General features: G+C 38.2%; 1 protein-coding gene across 4 annotated transcripts in view; it reads right to left on the bottom strand.

The window, feature by feature from the left end:
* The window catches only part of Asxl2 (ASXL transcriptional regulator 2), a 111,461-nt gene that overhangs the window by 28,213 nt on the left and 63,479 nt on the right, over positions 1 to 19,769 (bottom strand). For all 4 annotated transcript variants that reach the window (XM_029564455.1, XM_017798637.2, XM_008834991.3 and 1 more), the window contains 3 exons: positions 14,713 to 14,828; positions 4,486 to 4,612; positions 2,756 to 2,899 (listed from right to left, as the gene is read on the bottom strand). In XM_029564455.1, coding sequence (XP_029420315.1) covers positions 2,756 to 2,899; positions 4,486 to 4,612; positions 14,713 to 14,828 — 387 coding nt within the window. The remainder of the gene's footprint in view (positions 1 to 2,755; positions 2,900 to 4,485; positions 4,613 to 14,712; positions 14,829 to 19,769) is intronic.

Genomic DNA, 19,769 nt, shown 5'->3' on the forward strand with positions numbered 1-19,769 from the left:
CTGGTTTTCTGAGACAGGGACTCACTATGTAGCCCTGGGCTGACCTTGAACTGAAGAGATGTGCCTGCCCCTGCCTCTGGCTTGCACTGGCCTGGCTTTCTTTACTACTAAGCATTCTGGAAGCCAAGTAGGAAAATCATACTTCAGTATTTGTATGTGACCTAATTCCCCAAATTTCAGTATTGTGTCTATTATTACAATCTGAACGTAAAATGTCCCAATAGATTCATGTGTTTGACCACTTGGTCCCTAGATACTGGTACTGTTTTGGGAAGCTGTGGAACATTTACAGAGAGGCATGACAGGTAGAAGTGTATCACTGGGTGCAGGTCTTTGAGGTATTCTCTGGCACTGTTTCCTACCTCAACCTGTTTTCCCAAAATCCTGTGTGATTTAGCCAGTTACTTCCTGTTGCTATGGATAAGAAATGGTCCCACTTTCATGCCTTCCCCACTTGTTCACTATGAATTGTAAACCAAAATAAATCACTCAACTTCCTTAAGTCACTGTGATGAATGTAACCACATAGTGCCTCTCACTGGCCCACAGCTCTATGTGCTATCTAAATTACTGGATCTATATTCAATATCACCATCTTCTACTAGAATGAAGCATCAAACTGTTTCCTGACTTTTAAGCAAGGCTCTACTTTTTAACCCTATACCTCACCTTTCTGTTCTGTCATACATCTCTCCAGTTCTTGTGCCTTTTTCCTGTTCTGTAGCCATAGTTGGCTTGTTTATTAATAACAACTGCTTTGCAGCTTCATTCTTCATCTTTCAAACTTTGTTAACACAAGCCCATCTGGTTATTGCCTTGATTTCTTCACCCATATGGATTTAATTCTTTGTCCATATTCTCATTTTAGTTGGATTTCCAAGAGTGACAAAATAGGTTCAGTTTACTGTATTTAATTATAAGCCCTTCTAATTTTTTTTGTCTACAGAAATAAGAATATAGGACCTGTTTGTAAAAAGAGGAATAAACCACAAAATGATAATTCTGTGAAATAATAAGCAGAGGACAGGACGAACATGAAGACAATTAAGAACTCAAAGGCAAACAGGAGAAAACTAGTATAGGGAAAGAACATTAATCAATTTTATCCACGGCTCTTTTCCTTTCTTTAAAAATATTTTATTCCTTCGGATAAGACTGGGGTCTGTTCATTTTCCGAGTTCTATGCTGGGTTACTATCTGGGAATCCCTTTGGCCACCCTGGCCAACAACTCAAAAGACGGTATCGCCTGTCTGGCATTGTTGTTTGTTATGTAGCCTTTAACTATACATATGGACTCTGATAAGTCAAAGTTCCTGCTTGACCATGGTTGGCTTCACTTGGAAGCATGGAGGAAATGATTCCTTGTGTTGACCCTCCTCTTTATAGACTGGACACTGGTTCAAGTCCATCCAAAGGAATATTGACAACTGATTACTGCTAGATGAGGAACAGCTGACCCTCCTAAACCAAAGACATCTAGATAGATTCGCCAGAAGGGCAAGTAGTGGGGAATGGGTGGGGGTGCCGACAACACAGCAGACAGTAGCAGGGATATCAGAGTATAAGGGCTCTAGTTGGGGGAGGGAGGCTATGGGAGGGTACTATCTGGGAAGTGGGTGTTTAAAAAAAAAAATCTTCAAAGTATAAAAATTTGCTCCTTAATAATTAGTAGATGTGAAAAACATTGCCATTGAAATCTACCTGATGACGACTTTATATCCATGCCCAGATGCCAAGGAGCTCAGAAAGTAACTGACTGTGACTAGTAATAATCAGATATATAGAGATCAGAAACGCATGTGCATCTTAGTGTCAATTGTATTAAAAGTGAATTTTTTTGTATAAAAAAAATTATTTTTATTTTATGTGTATGCATGTATTGCCTGCCTGTAGGTAAGTGCACCCGTGTTGTGCAATGCCCGTGGAGAAGAGGCTATCAGATCCCCTGGAACTGGAGTTACAGGCAGTTGTTAGCTGCCATATGGGTGCTAGGATTCAAACCCGGCTTTTCTGCAAGAATAACCAGTGTTCCTCAAGAATAACCAGTGTTCTTAACCACTGAGCATTCTCTCCAGTCCCCAAATCTATTTATTTCTAGGTATTATTTTTTTATGTGTGTAAGTGTATTGTCTGCATGTGTGTAAGTGCACCCGTGTCATGCAATGCCAGTAGAGGTCAGAAGAGGACGTCAGATCCCCTGGAACTGGAGTTAAGACAGTTGTTAACCACCATGTAGGTGCTGGGATTTGAACCTGAGTCCTTTGTAAGTGTAGTCAGTGCTCTTAACTGCTGAGCCATCTGTCCAGGCCCTCTTTTCCTTTCTCAAAAGCAATGATCAGAGATCTGGAAGTGGTGGTGTACACCTGTAAACTGAGTCAGGAAGATAACAAAGTGAAGGCCATCAAAGTTCCAGACCATCTTAAGACTATATATATAGTGAGAACCTCTCTCTCTCTCTCTCAAAAAAAAAGTAATTTAAGACAGGATAGGGATGTACAGCTCAGTGGTAGAGCAATTCCTTACCATGTACAAGGCAGTGGGTTCAATTCTCAGTATGAAACCAACCATGAAAACAAGCAAAAAAGACCCAAAGGAAATTAAATAAAAAGAATACCCAAAATACCAATAAAAAGAAATTTAGTCCAACTATTATAAAACTCAAATTATACATTAAACTTAAGTGAGTAGCTAATGAATTTCAAACACAATGCTGACAAATCACTTCACTGAAATCAGAAGTCTTTGTAAACTTACTTGTGTGGAGTCTGTCAGATCTCTGGAAAGACTTCTTCCCCAAGCCTAGCAGAGAACTTTCCACTTTCACTGAGGAAGAAAAGCTGGAGTTTGAGTTCTGGGGACTGTTTGACTGTCCGTCAGACTGTTTTCCTTCCCATAGAGCTAGGGGAAGAAAATATATAAAATCTGGTGACACCAAATTTCATATACAAAAATCAATCAGGGCCAGGCAGGATGGCTCAGCAGGTTAAAAGTGCCTCTGCTGAGCCTGACAACCTGAGTTTGACCTTTGGGACCCATGCGGTGGTAAGAGAAAGCTGACTACCACAAATTGCCCTCTGCCCTCCATATGCATGCCATGGTGCGTGCGTGCACGCACACACACGCGCGCGCGCACACACACACACACACACACGAATGTAATAAAAAATTTAAAAAATAAGTTATTCCATAGTAAACTATAGGGAGTTATGTATGAGAAAATGTGGCCCTGTTTTGGAAAATAAAATTCTTACCTTCCTCTGCTATACTATTCATCTCTAACGGAAGATAATTTTGTTAACAAAAAAATGTGAAAGTTCTGTAAGACTTACCTTTGTAACATTCAATTGAATTATATAATGCAAAACAGAAGTCTTAGCAATTTTGTTAAAAACAAAATAGACAACAACAAAAGTAAAAAGACCTTGTAAACATGTTCAATCAAACTGAAAGGTATTACATTCTTCAGAAGTGACCATATATATATATATGTGTGTGTGTGTGTGTTTGTTTGTCTTTTTAAGACAGGGTCTTCCTACAGCTCCAGCTGACTGGCCTGGAACTCACTATGTATACCAGGACTGGCCTGAACTCTCAGCCATCCACCTGCCTCTGCCTCTTGAGTGCTGGGATTAAAGGTGTGTGCTACCACAGTCAGTGGGAAGTCACCTTATTTTAAGTGAGAGAATTGATAGTTTACTTTGTGTTCAGGTAGATGGCCGTCTGAAAAGTGATTGCTGCACAAGCATGAGGACCTGAGTTTGATCTTCAGAAACTACATAAAAAGTCAGTGGTAGAACATACTTGAAACCCCATTGCAGGGAAGATGGAGACAGGATACCTGGGGCTTCACTGTGAGCCAGCCTAGCCTAATCCATAAGTCTCAAGCCAGTTAGAGACTCTGCCTAAAACAAACAAAACATAACCACAGGTAGACAGTGTATGAAGAAGATACCTGAGGTTGTCTTTGACCACAACACACATAAACATACATACACACACACACACACACATACACACACCCCATACCCCTGCATATACACCCAAAGAATTCATTTTGATCTACTTGGAAAGAATAGATTTATAATGATAATAAACACTGGCTTCCAAATATTATATATTATTATTTCAATGTTACTCACTGATTTCCTTCTTAGGTGCAAATGTCACTGGTATACTTTAAGTGAATGATAATTTGGGGGGAGGCCCAGGGAGACACAGGGTCTCACTATACAGCTCTGGCTGGCCTGGAACTTGCTATGTAGACCAGGCTGACCCAGTAATTACAGAGTACTGGGATTTAATGCATATACCATCAAGCCCAGCCCATTTACCCTAGGATTTTTTTATACTGGTGCTGGGGTAGCAGAAAGATTATGTCAACAGATTTAGCAATTTAAAAATACATGATGCAATACATCAATTTATCAGCATAGAAATACTGAAAAAAAGGTCTGTTGGAAAAAAGAAATGGGCAAATTGCCTACCAGGTCTGGCAGGTACAGAGTTACTGGCTGCTTTGACGGTCTTGAGAGAGAGATGTTGGTTGGAGATGGACATGCTTGGTCTGCACTGTTGCTGCTGCTGCTTCTTCTGCTGTTGCTGTTTCAGAGCCTATAAAGAGAAAACTGACAATAAGTAACAAGCAAACCAGCTTTCAATAATAAGTGAATGAAATCTTTTCATCTTTAAAGTGGTGAAAAATCATTCACTTTGAATTCTGTTGAAAGTAAACAAAAACATAAACTAACTGAACGCAAGGCCTAATAATACTTTGTATTTATCTATACATCTGTATAAATAAATAACACTTCGCATATATTTTGCCAGAATTATTCTGCTATATATAAATACAAGGAACAATTATTCCTCTCTTGTGGAACTTAAAAATTACCAGTAAGCCAAAGACTTTACCACCTTCTACTCAAGAGATTTGTACACATACTTTTATCATTTCTGAAAACAGAATTCTAAGCCATGTAGTAATAAGCTCTATATGCATCAAAACTACGCAAAAGTGTAAATATTTAGATTATTTATGCTTCAGAGGTGCTACACTTGAATAAATACTTGAGTTATCTTTTGTAAGAACAATGAGACTTGTCCAAATGCCCAAGTCTTAGTAATTTACAGAATGTAAGAGGAAGGAAGACTACACAACAAAGGTCCTAATAATAGTATAGTTCTTTATGGCTATTTCAGATTATCTTTATTTCTAGGAGGTTCTTAATTGAGTAAATTTGATAATACTGTTTAGAATGAACATGGTGGTGCACACCTTTAATCCCAGCTCTTGGGAAGCAGAGGGAGGCAGATCTTTGTGAGTTCGAGGTGAGCATGGTCTACATAGTGAGTTCCAGGCCAGCAGGGGCTACAGGAGACCCTGTCTCAAATAGACAAAATGAAAAAAAGAAAAGAAAAAGAAAAAATATCAAAGAGGGTTAGTTACATGGCTCAGTGGATTAAGGTGCCTGTCTTTAAACCTGATAATCTGAGTTCTATCCCTGGGACCCACTAGGAGGAGAAAACTGACTCCTGCAAGTTGTAACACCAAAACTCAGGGAGGCTGAGATGCTCGGGACATTCTGGGCTACAATGTGGAAACCTGTCTCATAACACCAACCTAAAGGAAAAAAAAAAAAGAAGTGTGGGGTAACCTGGCTACTTCCTGCCTAACATTTATATACAACTCTGTATATGCTACAGTGGCAACAATTTATCATCTGACAGTGAAGCGATGAATGTTTAGGATACAGTTGCGTACTGTATTTATTTAATATTTTATTTATTATTTTTATTTTATGTGTATGAGTGTATTGCCTGCATGTATGTGAGTGCACCTGTGTTGTGCAGTGCCACGGAGGTCAGAAGAGGCTTTGGATTCCCCTGGAACTGGAGTTAAGGACGATTTGTAGCCGCCATGTAGGTGCTGGGAATTGAACCCAGGTCTGCTGTAAGAGCAGTCAGTGCTCTTAACCACTGAGCCATCTCTCCAGCCCCTGCATACTGTATTTATAACAGATGAGACAGAAACACAACGTGTAAAAATGACAAAGGAGTTATCACGTATTCTCTCATTCTGTAATCATCACAGGTATGTACAGGCTTCCCAAGTGGTGATTCACCTCTATTCATCCTGCTATTGTCAATCAGGTTAATACAAAACTCAACATAACTAGTGTCAGAACTACTGTTTCCCATCTATTTTTGCAGTGGTCTAAATAATTCAGGTAGCCGGGCATGGTGGCACCCTCCTTTAATCCCAGCACTCAGGAGGTAGAGGCAGGTAGATCTCTTTGATTTCTAGACCAGCCTGGTGTACAGAGGGAGTAGCAGGCCAGCTGGGACTACAGAAAAACCCTGTCTCAAAGACTCCTCTGACCACCCCCCAAAAGGGAAATTTAGACAAATAATGGAAATAGAATAATTTATATAGACTTTTAATCAAAACTGTACTTTTCTTGTTAACAGTTTATTGACTCTAAATTAGTGATTAGTAACAAAAACTCCCTCATTTGTGATAAAGGATAACTAATACAGTAATTTTCCTTATCTAGTAATGTGAAAAACAGACAATAGACACAAAGGCTTAATTTATATGCCACACTGACACTCTATAAAAGAACATGCAAGGATGCAAGAAAAGGATGACGGGAGTGTGCTATAGTGTTATCTGCTTAATAAATTACTTTTACGAACCAAGGTTTAAGGTATATATTACTATATAAATAATAAAAATACAAGTGTTACAGGGTAATAAGGCAGACAGCAACAATCAAATTACAGGCTTTCAGTAAGAAGTCTTTTAATTTAAAACTCATACAATTTAAACTTTTGTGAGTTTTACACATATGAACCACAAAAAATATATTTTTATGGGCTGGAGAGATGGCTCAGTGGCTAAGAGCACTGGCTGCTAATAAATGTCCATAGCTCCGGCTCCAGGAGAATCCAAAGCCATCTTTTGACCTCCACGGGCATTGCACAACACAAGTGCACGACACAGGTGATCTTAAATGCAGGCAATACACTCATACACAAAATTTTTTTAAAAAATTCATTTTTATTATTAATTCAAATGCAAAGCTAAATAAATTATGTTTGTACTACCATTTTAAGTCTTAATGAGCATTTTTTAAGGATAACCATGGTAAATATTTTTTCTTATTAAACTTCTTTTAAGCAGTATCATTGCTGGCATCCCACTCTCCACCAACATCCCCCCAATAAGTGTGCCAATTACAACAATACCTTGATACTTAAAACTAACCACCCTAATAAGTCACCATTCTAGGGTTTACCATTGCAATAGGATTAAATAATCTATAACTTTCTTTCTTACATCTAACTTTACTTCCTCTTCTCACAAATTCTCTTCACTTCTAGGATTTTCCCCACAAACCTTCCACCGATTCGTGCCAGCTAAAAAACTCAACATTGGTCAAAGCATAGCGTCTAACCTTCTAGACTTAATTTGACTAGAAAAAGTTTTTACCCACATTCATATTTCTCCTAAACAGAAGCAGTTTTTTGGCTATGGGCTTTTTTTTTTTTTTTTTTTTGGTATTTTTGAGACACGGTCTCCCTGTAGCCCCAGCTGGTCTGAACTCGCCACACAGATCAGGCTAGCCTCAAACTCAGAGAGATCTGCTTGCTTCTGCCTCCCAAGTGCTGGGACTAAAGGCGTGAGCCACTACACCCAGCCTTTTTGTTTTTTTATCTGAGACAGGGCACCCCTGTAGCTACAGCTGCCCTGGAACTTGCTAGTAGACCAGGTTGGTCTTGATCTCACAGAGACCGGCCTGCCTCTGGCTCTTGAGTGCTAGGATTAAAGGCCTACACCACCACACCTGGCTGGCTATGTATGTTTATAAATAGCATCACTGTCTACCTATCACAGTAAACATACTTTTTGCTATTTAGAATTTGTAAATGTGTGTGTGCATATGGAAGTCAGAGGACAATTTTAAGGAGCTGGTGCCTTTCCCTTTACTATTTGGTCCCAGGGATCAAATTCAGGTCAATTAGGCTTGGCAGAAGTCACCTTACCCAATTAGCCATTTCATCAGCTCCTAAAGTTTAAATCAATTTTTTCATGATGTATATTCATTATAAATAGAAATGTGTTACAGGAGGATGTTTTCACACAAGTTATATATTGTAGGTTAAACCTATTTCTCCCGTTTCCTCTTTTTTACCCCTCTTCACTGTTAGCCCCATCTATTCATCTAGACAGTTGGGCTCTATTTTCATGTCATAGATACATCCAAGATTTTGTGTGTCTATATACAGTCTAGGAACCAAAAATGAGAGAGAATATATTTGTTCTTCTGGGACTAGCTTAAGTGTCTATCTTCACATACATCTATTTTCCTACAAATGGCTTTGTTCTTTATAACTGGAAAAAAAAAAATGACATTGTATATATCCAGTCCTCTGTGGCTGGTTGGGTTTCTGGGTTGACTCCATAAATTAAGTCATTGTGGATGCTGATGCAATAACCAATGATGTGCAAGTATGTTTGTGATGGTAGATCTTAAAATTGACAGGATCTAGTCTACTAAGAAACAAATCTTTGGCCACATCTGTGAGAATATCGACAAGGACAGCTGAAAAGACCAACCCAAAAAATGGAATGTCCCATTTAAATAAAGGAAACAGCAAGCCAAACCAACATTCATTGCTCTCGGCTTCCTTACTATGGACACAATGGGACCAGCTGCCTCATGCCACTGACAATGTGCCTTCTTTCTACTACCATAGACCCTCAAAATGTGAGCCAAAATAAACCCTTCCTTCCTTAAGTTGTTTTTGTCAGGTCTTTTTGTCACAACAACTGGAAAAGTAACTAATACAGTAATTCAGCTGAGGTATTTGAGAAATACCACACTGATTTGCACAGTGGCTAGACTAGATGACACTCCCACCAGAGTGTACAGTTCCCTTTGGCACACATGCTCACCAGCATTTCTTGTCATCTGTCTTTTGGGGGAGGAGGTCTTTTTGAGACAGGGTCTTCCTGCAGCCCAGGATTGTCTGGAACTCGCTATGTAGACCAGGCTGGCCTTCACCTCAGAGATCTGCCTGCCTCTGCCTCCCAAAGTTCTGGGACTAAAGGGGTGTGCCATCACGTCTAGCTTCCATCTGCTTCCTTAACTGCTGCCATTTTGACTGGGGTGAGCTCCAATTCCAATGTAGTTTAAGTTAGCATTTCTCTGATGTGTAGTAATCTTGAACATTTTTTCATGATCATTGGCCATTTGTATTTCACCTTTTGAGAACTATTAGCTCGTTTATTAATTGGGTTGTTGGTTTCTTGTTTAGTTTGAATTCTTTGTATACTCTAGATAGTAATCCTGTCAGATGCATGGCTACCAAAGATTTTCTGCCATTCTGTAGGCTCTTTCTTCACTCAATTAACTGTTCACTTTCTGTGTAAAAGCTTCTTAATTTCATGAGATTCCATTTCTTGGCTACTAACATTATTTTGTGAGAAATTCAAGTACTGTTCAGAAAGTCCTTGCCTATATACAACACCTTGAACTGTTTTTCCTACTTTTTCCACTAAATGTTTCCGAGTTTCAGGTCTTACTTTTTAAGGTCTTTCCATGTATTTGGAATATTTCAGAGAGATGAGGATCTAAGTTCATTCTTTAATAAAAAAAATTTATTCATTATTTTTTTTAAAAATATTTTATTATTTTTATTTTATGTGTATGAGTGTAATGCCTGCATGTGAGTGCACCCGTGTTGTGCAATGCCGTGGACGTGAGAACAGGGCTTCCGATTCCCCTGGAACTGGCGTTAAGGACGGTTCGTAGCCACCATGTGGGTGCTGGGAACTGAACCCGGGTCCTCTGCAAGAGCAGTCAGTGCTCTTAAGCACGGAGCCATCTCTCCAGCCCCGATTATTTTTATTTTTTATGAGTGTAAGTGAACCTGTGTCATGCAATGCCTGTGGAGGTCTGAAGAGGGCACCAACCCCTGGGAACTGGAGTTTCGAATGGTTGTCAGTCACTATGTAGGTGCTAGGAACCAAACTTAGGGCCCTTGCAAGAGCAGCCAGGGCTCTAAACTACTGAATCTCTAGCCCCTGTAAATTCAGCAGGCTTAGGCACTTGTCGAATCTGAGGACCTGAGCTCAATTCTGGGGAACCCATAGGGAAGGAGAGAATGGACTCCTGGCAAGTTTTCTCTGACCTGCACTGGCACAGGGACATATAAAATAAATAAGTAAAATGTAATAAAATTTAAAAAACAAAAAACAAACGTCAATGGAATTTTTATGGGGACTGTACTGAATCTGTTGAATGCTATTTTCACAATATTAGCTCTTGCACTTATCAGCATGGCCAGTCTATTATTTTTTAGAGTTCTTTTCAACACTTTTTAGAATGAAGGTTGGTTTTTTTTTTTTGGGCGGGGGGTGTCTTTTTGAGACAGGGTCTCTCTGTAGCCCTAGCTGGCCTGGAACTGACTATGTAGACCAGGCTGGCCTTGAACTCAGAGATTTGCCTGCCTCTGCCTCCAAGCACTACAATGAACAAAAGAGGTGAACATTCTTGTTCCTTCTTGTTCCTGATTTTAGTGGAAATGCCCCTAATTTTTCCCTATTTTGTATAATGCTAGCCATTGATTTATAGCATATAATCCTTACGACTTTATTATCAAAGTATGTCTTTTTAAAAAAAATTTTAATGTGTATATGTGTATTGCCTGCATGCAGGTAAGTGCACCCATGTTGTGCAACGCACAGAGAAGACAGAAGAGGCTGTTGGATCCCCTGGAACTGGAGTTACGGACAGTTGTTAGCTGCCATGTGGGTGCTGGGATTCGAACCTGGGTCTTCTGCAAGAACTGACTGTTCTTAACCACTTGAGCCAGCTCTCCAGCCCCCAAAAGTATGTCTTTTTCATAGTATCTTCAGGAGTTATATAAAATATTGACTTTTGAGATAATCATTATATTTCTGTACTAGAGTGCATTAATGTGATATATTTGTTAATTTATGTATTATAAACCATCACTGCATATGACATCTTAAGATGATTTGTTTTCAACAATGTCTCACATAGCCTAGACTGCCCTCAAGCTAACTATACAGCCAAGGATGACTTTGAACTCCTGAATCTCCTACTTCCTCTTCCCAAGTGCTGGATTCCATTGTGTGCCACCCACCATGCCTGGCACGTGCAGGGGATGCAACCCTTAGCTTCTTTCATGCATGCTAGGTAGTCTACCAACTGATTTATATCTTCAGCCCTTGTTGGGTTCTTGAATTCAGTTTACAAATATTTTATTGAGAAGATGTGCGTCTATGCTCATCATAAAGACTGGTCTGTAATTTTCTTTGTGTATGTGTGTGTGTGTTTATCTAATTTTGGTATCAAGTTAATACTTATGGATCTACCCTTATATGTAAATTGATATTTCTTTTTAAGTTTTCAATATATTTAATTTCTTCTATAAAGTTAGTTTTTTTTACCATGATATAATATGGAGTTTCTTTGTTTATTCTTCTACATATTTCTGTATCTGGATGGGCATCTCTTTCCATAGATATACAGATTCTTCTATTATTTTTTGGAAATATTTTTTATGCCTCTAGCATGAAATTCTTCTATGCCTATGATTCATAGATTTGGTCTTTTTATAGTGTCCCACACATCTTGAATGTCTATCTGTACTTTCTCATTAATTTAATCTGTCAATGTTTAAATGTTCAAACAGCTTAAATTTTGTCTTTAATTTCTCATATTCTGTTCTCTCCTCATTCTATTTGTGAGGGCACTGAGCATGGCTTTTAACATTGAATTTTCATTTACAGCTTGGTTTTGTTCTTTTTTTTAATTAAGTATTTCTCTTACCTAAGTTGCACTTACATAACCTGTGTTGGCTAATTTCACTTAGCTGGCTCTTTGTGTTCTCTTGGTATTCATTAAAAAGTCTGTGTCCTGTTTGATTTTTTCTTTTCTTTTTTTTTTTTTTTTTGGTCTTTTTGAGACAGGGTCTCTCCATAGCCCCAGCTGTTCTGGAACTCACTATGTAGAACAGGCAGGCATTGAACTCACAGAGATCAGCCTGCCTCTGCCTCCCAAGTGCTTCGATTAAAGGCATGCGCCACCACGCCTGGCCTGTTTGATCTTTTTAACATAGGTATCTTTTTGAAAATTTTCTTTAAGTTAAAAACATTTTTTTTTTTTTTTTTTTTTTTTTTTGTCTTTTTTGAGACGGGTTTCCCTGTAGCCCCAACTGTCCTGGAACTCACTATGTAGACCAGGCTGGCCTTGAATTCACAAAGATCTGCCTACCTCTGCCTCCCCCAAGTGCTGGGATTAAAGGCATGCACCAACCATGCCTGGCAAAACTTATTTATTTTTTATATTATGTGTTTTGCCTGCATGATATGCATCAAGCAGTCAAAAAATATATAAAAATAAATGGCCTGCAGAGGCCAAAAGAGGGTGACATATCCCCTGGAACCTACATCATAGACAGTCATTAGCTGCTACATAGGTTCTGGGAATAGAATGCCAGTCGTCTGCAAGAGCAGCCAGTACTCTTAACCTATGAGCCACCACTCCAGCCCTTGAAGATTTATTTTTATTCATGTGTATTTGTCCATGTGAATGTATGCTGTGTGTTTGTGTATGCCCTCAGAGGCCAGAAGAGGATGTTGGACTCCCAGAACTGGAGTTATAGACAGTAATGAGCTGCAAATCAAAACTGGGTCCTCTGCAACAACAGTTATCTTATAGGTGATCTTTCCCACATCCAAACTATGTAACAAAATGTAAACTTCTAATCCTCTGTAACTGTCCATTTTATAATTCTTTACATAATTCTCCAATTGATTTGTTTCAGGTATATGAATAATATCATATATGTATCAATAACATATAATAGAATTTTTGTATGCATGTTAGGCTGTATGCTAGTTCTTATAATAAACTTATATATAAATATTTTTCTGTGTATGCTTCCTTACCATAAGTACTAAAATGTTTAATTAGGTGTTCAAGAGGTATGTGCATTTAAAATTTAGTAGATATTGTAAAATTTCTCTCCAAAGCAGCTAGAGTAGGCTGGGGCTAGCTCAGGGGCAAATTATTTGTCTAACTTGCACATAGCCCTAGGTTCAATCATCACTACTTAATGAATGATTAAATGCTTAATACTGTACCAGTAAATGAGTAGCCATTTTTTATCCTATTCGTCAGTGTTAATGAAATCCTTTAGTGTATACCAAAAGCTGAGGATAAAAACGATATTATATAGTGTTTCCCTAATTACATGAGTTTGTATTTATTGATCATTTGCTTTATTTCAGCGAGGGGTGCTAGACATACTCTTGCTATATAACCCAGAGTGGCTTTCAAATTAGGATCCTCCTGCTTCCACATACTGTATACTTGACTACATGAATGTGCCATCACATACAGCATTTCAAGGGGAAGGGGGGAAAAAAAGAGTCTAGTATGGACTATATAGTGACTTTCAGACCAATATGAACTACACAGCAAGACATTGGTTGTTCTTGCAGAAGACCCAAGTTCAAATCCCAGTACTCATATGGCAGCTAACAACTGTCCGTAACTCCAGTTCCAGGGGATCCAATAGCCTCTTCTGTCCTCTGAGGGCATTGCACGACATGGGTGCACTCACATACATGCAGGCAATACACTTATACACATAAAATAAAAATAATATAGAAAATATTTTAAAAAACTAAAAAATCTTATTTACTGTGTGTCATATTGTGTATGCTATGGCATGTGTTCTCTCCTTCACCATGTGGGTTCTGGGAATCAAACTGAGGTTTGTCATGTTCAGTGCCAAGCACCTTGATCTGCTGGGCAATCTAATCTTACAGACCGAATCTCCAAAATTGGTACAAAAGGAGAAAAATCAAGTGACTAACAAAAGCAAAGGCTAATATAATGCAAAGTGATTTTTAAGTTTTAGATAATTTCTATAATTTTATCTTATCTAGAACAAGATAGAAAGCTACACTATTCATTTTATGTCCACAACTCTAGCTCCAGGGGAATCTGACATCCTCTTTCTACCTCCTTGGGCAATGTACAACACAGGTGCACTTACATACATGCAGGCAATACACTCATACACATAAAATAAACATAATATGGAAAAAATTGACTACAAACTAAAATTTTATCAAAAATTACAATGTATGTAAAGAAATATTAATGAACATGCATAGTTCATTTCATAGAACTAGGAGTACAATATTAGAAAATATGGCTGTATAATTTAAAATATTAAGAGTAAAAGTTTAAAAAAAAAAAATCTACTTGATCATTACAGTAAGTTCCAAAGAAAACAAGACTGAGGAATGGGGATGTGGCTTAGTGTGAAAAGCATTTAGTCATTAGGGGGATGGGAAAAGGACTTCAAAAATGTGTTAAAAGAACATTTAGTAAAAATCTATAATGGGTGTTATATATACAGAGATACATAAATTACTAACACTAAACTGGCAGTCCCCGAAATTTAATTTTTAAAATAGCCTAATCTAAAAGCTTTCAAGAAATTTTCAGTAACTAACAGGAGCGCTGCCGTGTTTTGTTGAGAGGGTCTTGGTATATTACTGCCCATCAAACAACTATAGGTGTGAGCCACCATCTGGCTCTCATAATTATTTCTTAGTTGGGAGATTAGTCTTCTGATAAACACAGACTAACAAAGCTTACCTGCTTTAATGCCTTTTTGCTGTGCTTCTGTGATGGAGAAATGACTTTACTTGCTGGAATGGTGGGTGATGGGCAGCCTGACTGGGGAGAGGATGGCTGTGACAGTCTAGATGATACTAGGGGGAAAATGACAAGGAAAAATAGTGTTATCAGAGTTGGTATCAAGCATCATTCCTTCCCTAGAATCATATGCTACTTATCTGTGTTAAGAATGGTGACCAAATACTTTGGGGAAGGAGTTTTTTTTGGAGTAGTATTGCAAATAGTCTCCCTTTCCAGTTTATTTCCTCAGAAATTTCTAGTGTAGGATGAAAAGATGGGGGAAGGGATGAATATTAGTATGTTACAGTCCATTGATTAACAGATGTGATCAAAGAAGCAGGAAGCAAGCAATGCAAAAATCATGTTATCAAAATAAAACTTTGAAAAAAATCTTGGGGTTCTTTGGGTAGTATTCATGTTCTGGTAAACTTGAGAGTGAATAATGGCAGCATGACATAGTAGAAAGCCATGAATAAATTTAAATGAAGACCATAGGCCACTTCCATCTTAAAAATTCTACCCGGCATTCCTTCCCTTATATCAAGAATTTTAGGCTTATCCATACAAGAAGTCCTTTGAAGATTTCACTAATGGAAGAGATGTAGGTTTTCATAGGATCCAATCACTATTTCACCATTAGTGCTTCTATGTAGTCTGAGATTGACTACACTGGAGTCATAGCAAGCAGATTTTTATGTTCTCAAGAATACATGAGTATTTTCAAATAGATTTTATTTTTGTGTGTGCGTGCGTGCATGCACACATATGAGTGCAGAGTCCACGGAGGCCAGAGGAGGGTACTGGATCCACTGGGGCTGCAGCTATATGTGTTAATGAGCTGCCCAATGTGGGTACTGGAAAGAGAACTCAGATTCTGTTCAAGGACATCAAGTGTTCTGAACTGCTGGGCAGTCTCTCCAGCCCCAATGAGTACCTATTATGTTAGCTAAGGAGAAACATGGAAATTATTGATTTAGCTATCTCATGTGACGGTAAGGGGTGTGGGAAGGCATTTATAGAAAAATAGTATTGCATGGGTAAGATCAAGAAATATTAAGATACCATATATCTGTAGAATGTACTACTAGGTAGCACTCTAACATGAGAATAAGCAGGAACATACAGAGAATATGAAGCTTTGGGGTACAGCATTCCACTTTACTCTTAAATGTCCTAAGAAACAAACAGCAGATAAGAGTAGAGTATTAAGACAGCTTAAGCTTACTTCTGTGTTCCCCATCTTCATGAATCTCACACTTGTGTACACGTGAAAGAATGGATATACAATAAGCCCACTGTTGAAAAGACAACACTATACCATTAAAAAACGGAGCTAGATAAATCTAGAGGTGAAAAAGCAACAAAAAGAAAATGAGACCTCAATTTATTTTAATTTTCACAAACTTTTTAAAGAAAGAGCCCTAAAGTCATATGTAAAACAGAATATGTTCAAAGTATAAAAAATTCAAGTGTTTGATATACTCTCAAACAGTGCAATTATCGCCACCATCAACTGTCATCATTCCACCCAAAATGACCATGTACTAGCTGGCCACTGCTCTATCCCTACACGTTGCCCTTAATCCTAGGCAACTACTTATCTATTTTCTGAATCTTTCTAATCTTACATTAGATACAATGGAATAAATGTTCTGTGAAATTTTTTTTTGTAATTAGTGCAATCTTTTGGAGGTTCACCTCCACCATGACATAGGAAGACTGCATTCATTTTTATTGAATATTATTCCATTGTATCCATATGGCACACTTTGTTCATATTCAACTGATTAACATTTGAACTATTTCTACTTTTGGCAATTATTAATACTACTATGAACAACCTCTTGTGAATGGTTTTATGTGTATGTATCTTCAAGGTGATCTTTCCCCTCTTTTTGTTTGAGACGCAATCTTACTCTGTAGTCTAAAATAGACTCAACACCTGGCAAGCCTCCTGACTGCTGGAGTTATATATGTGCACCATCATGTTTCGATAAACTAAGTATCTTTCCTTTCTCTCTTTTTCCTTCCTTTCCTCCCTCCCTTTTTTCCTTCCATGTGTGCACATACATGGAGGCCAGAAGACAACCTCAGGTGTTATTCCACAGGTGTGTCAGGGTCTCCTCACTGGCTCAGGACTTGCCAAGTAGGTTATCCTTGAGAGTCACAGGAATCAGTCTATCTCCACCCTCCCAGTGCTTTTTAAAAAAATGTGTTTTGGAGAATCTGAATTCAGATTCACAAGCACTTTACTGACATCTATCTCCTCAATTTTCAATTTTCTTGAGTTAAATCTTAGGAGTAAAATTGCTAGGTCTAACTGTATGTTTAACTTAAAAAACAAAAAATCACCGGGCGTGGTGGCACACACCTTTAATCCCAGCACTAGGGAGGCAGAGGCAGGCGGATCTCTGTGAATTCAAGGCCTTCAAGGCCAGCCTGGTCTACATAGTGAGTTCCAGGACAGCTGGGACTACAGGAAGACCCTGTCTCAAAAAAAAAAAAAAAAAAACCACCCACCAAAACCAGATTTATTTATTTTGTTCTTATTTTATGTGCATGAATGCTTTGCCTGCATGGCTGTCTGGTGCCCATGGAAGCCAGAAAAAGCATGTCAGATCCCTCAGAACTGGAGTTACAGGCAGTTTCAATCTTACCATGTGGGTGTTGAGAACCAAACTCAGTTCCTCTGGAGAGAAGTAAGTGCTCTTAACTGCTGAACCATCTCTCCTCCAGTTCATCTCTGTTTACCTTTTTGAGAAACTGCCAAGCTTTTTTACCAAAATGATTACAATTCCAGTGGGAATGCATGTGGGTTCCATTTTCTCCACACAATTATCAACATTTGTTTTTTTCTTTTGTATTTGATCAATGATATTAGAACATAATGAAAACACAAGCTTAACTATGAATATCCAACTGATTTTTCTAATGTGTTGCAGAATTTTCATAATATACATCCCCTCACTACTCCTACAAACTGCCTGATTATGAACAAGAAACATACAAATCAAGATAACTCCACTACAAAATATAAGGATTCTACTTTGTAGTCTCTATTTGTAATTACCAAGGCATGAAAGGTTCTTCCTTAAGGTTAAAGCCTTTTCTAACAAATGAAATAAGTCAAAAAAAATTCTAGGACCAGGCTGGGCATGGTAGTGTACTCCTTTAATCGCAGCATTTAGGAGGCAGAGGCAGGCTGGTCTCGGTGAGTTCTAGGCCAGCCTGGTCTACATAGCAAATTCCAAGCCAGCTGGGGCTACAGGGAGATCATGTCTCCAAAAAAAAAAAAACCATCTCAATGGCAAATAATGGTGTCAATATCTATGAAACTTAAAACATTACTCTTTTCAAAAGCTAAAGATGCAGAACTTCAAAAAGCAAACAAGATTAGACTCATAAGAAACATCTCTCTTAATTACAGTAAAAAGACACATTAATTAATAACAGCAAACAAGTCTATGTGCCAAAAGCTATACTAGTTTTACTTAACAGGATTTTTGAACTCATCTATAGTTAGAACTCCTCCATGGTACCAAAGCATAAATCCCATTTTCTACTCCAAACTCCTGAAATTTGATTTGCAGAGATAGCACTAAGTCAAATTAACAGTGGGTTTTCATCCTTACATTTTTTTTCCTGTACAAATAAAATACAAAGATACACACTCACTGTTATATGCACTGGTACTACCTATATTCATACAGCAAGAAACTGAATTAACTTGTAAAAAACATACAGCTAGCATGGAGCAAAGCCAAGATTTAAATTTTATTTTCAGAATAATTAATAGGTACCTGAAGTGAGCTGACAGTGGTGGCCACCAAAAACGTTATGTTCATGTCCTAATTCTCAGAGCCTGTGAATGGTGCTTTACTGGGGAAAGGGCCTTGCTAGATTCAAGTAAGTATCTTGAGATGAGATTACCGTGATTATCCAAGTGGATCCTAAACAACAAAGTATTTTTTATGAGACACACATACAGAAGACAGATCCAGAGAAGGTGAAGAAAAAGACAAGACTTGAAGTGGCCATAATCCAAGTTGGTTAGGTTTCACAGGAAGCTAGAAAAAGCTAGGTACAGGATTCTCTCTGAAAGCCTCTGTGGGGAAAGGAACCCTGCTGACCTTGCTCTCAGACTTCTGACCTCCAGAACTATGAGAAATAAGTTTCTGTTTTAAGATACTCATTTTGTGGTCATTGTGCTGCCTCAGAAAACATAAAACTAGTCAGATTTTTAAAGTATCACAATCATTTCCATAGATATTTGAAATAATATATTTGAAAACTTAAAATCAAAGGCAATTATATACATATTTGAAGCATAATTGGTATACTTTGCTTTACACACACACACACACACACACACACACACACACACACACACGTTTTGTCTTTGTGGAAACAGGGTCTCCTTATAGCCCAAGCAGGCATGGAACTCGTTATGGAGACCAGTCAAGCCTGTATCTCACAGAGATCTGCCTGCCTTGGCCCCCCAGTGCTGGAATTAAATGTGTGAGCCACCATACCCAGCTATTTTTCCCTTTTTAAAAAAAAGTAGGTAAAGGGGCTGGAGAAATGGCTCAGCGGTTATGAGCAGACTGCTTTTCCAAAGGACTTGGGTTTGGTTCCCAGCATCCATATAGACAACTGTCTTTTATTCCAGTTCTAGGGGATCTGATGCCCTCTTCTGGCTTCCAAAGGGATTTCATGACATGGGCACACTTACAAGCAAGAAAGCAGAACACTCATAAACAAAATTTTAAGGTAGATTAAGGAAGTTTGTGTAGAATATGAATTTATATTTTCTACTATTTTTCTTCCTTACTATTTACTAATTGCCACTTTGTTTTTATTAATATAAATTCTTTTCTAGGCTTTCTATTGGTTTAATATTACTTTTTTCCCCCCTGCCTTTTTTAGTTATATACTTTTGGGAGGGCAGTGGGGTTGAGACAGGGTTTCCCTGCACTCCTTTACAGGCCTGGAACTCCATATGTAGACCAGGCTGG

This window comes from Nannospalax galili, unplaced genomic scaffold (genome assembly GCF_000622305.1).
Source record: "Nannospalax galili isolate Female #2095 unplaced genomic scaffold, S.galili_v1.0 scaffold517, whole genome shotgun sequence".
Lineage (NCBI taxonomy): Eukaryota > Metazoa > Chordata > Mammalia > Rodentia > Spalacidae > Nannospalax > Nannospalax galili.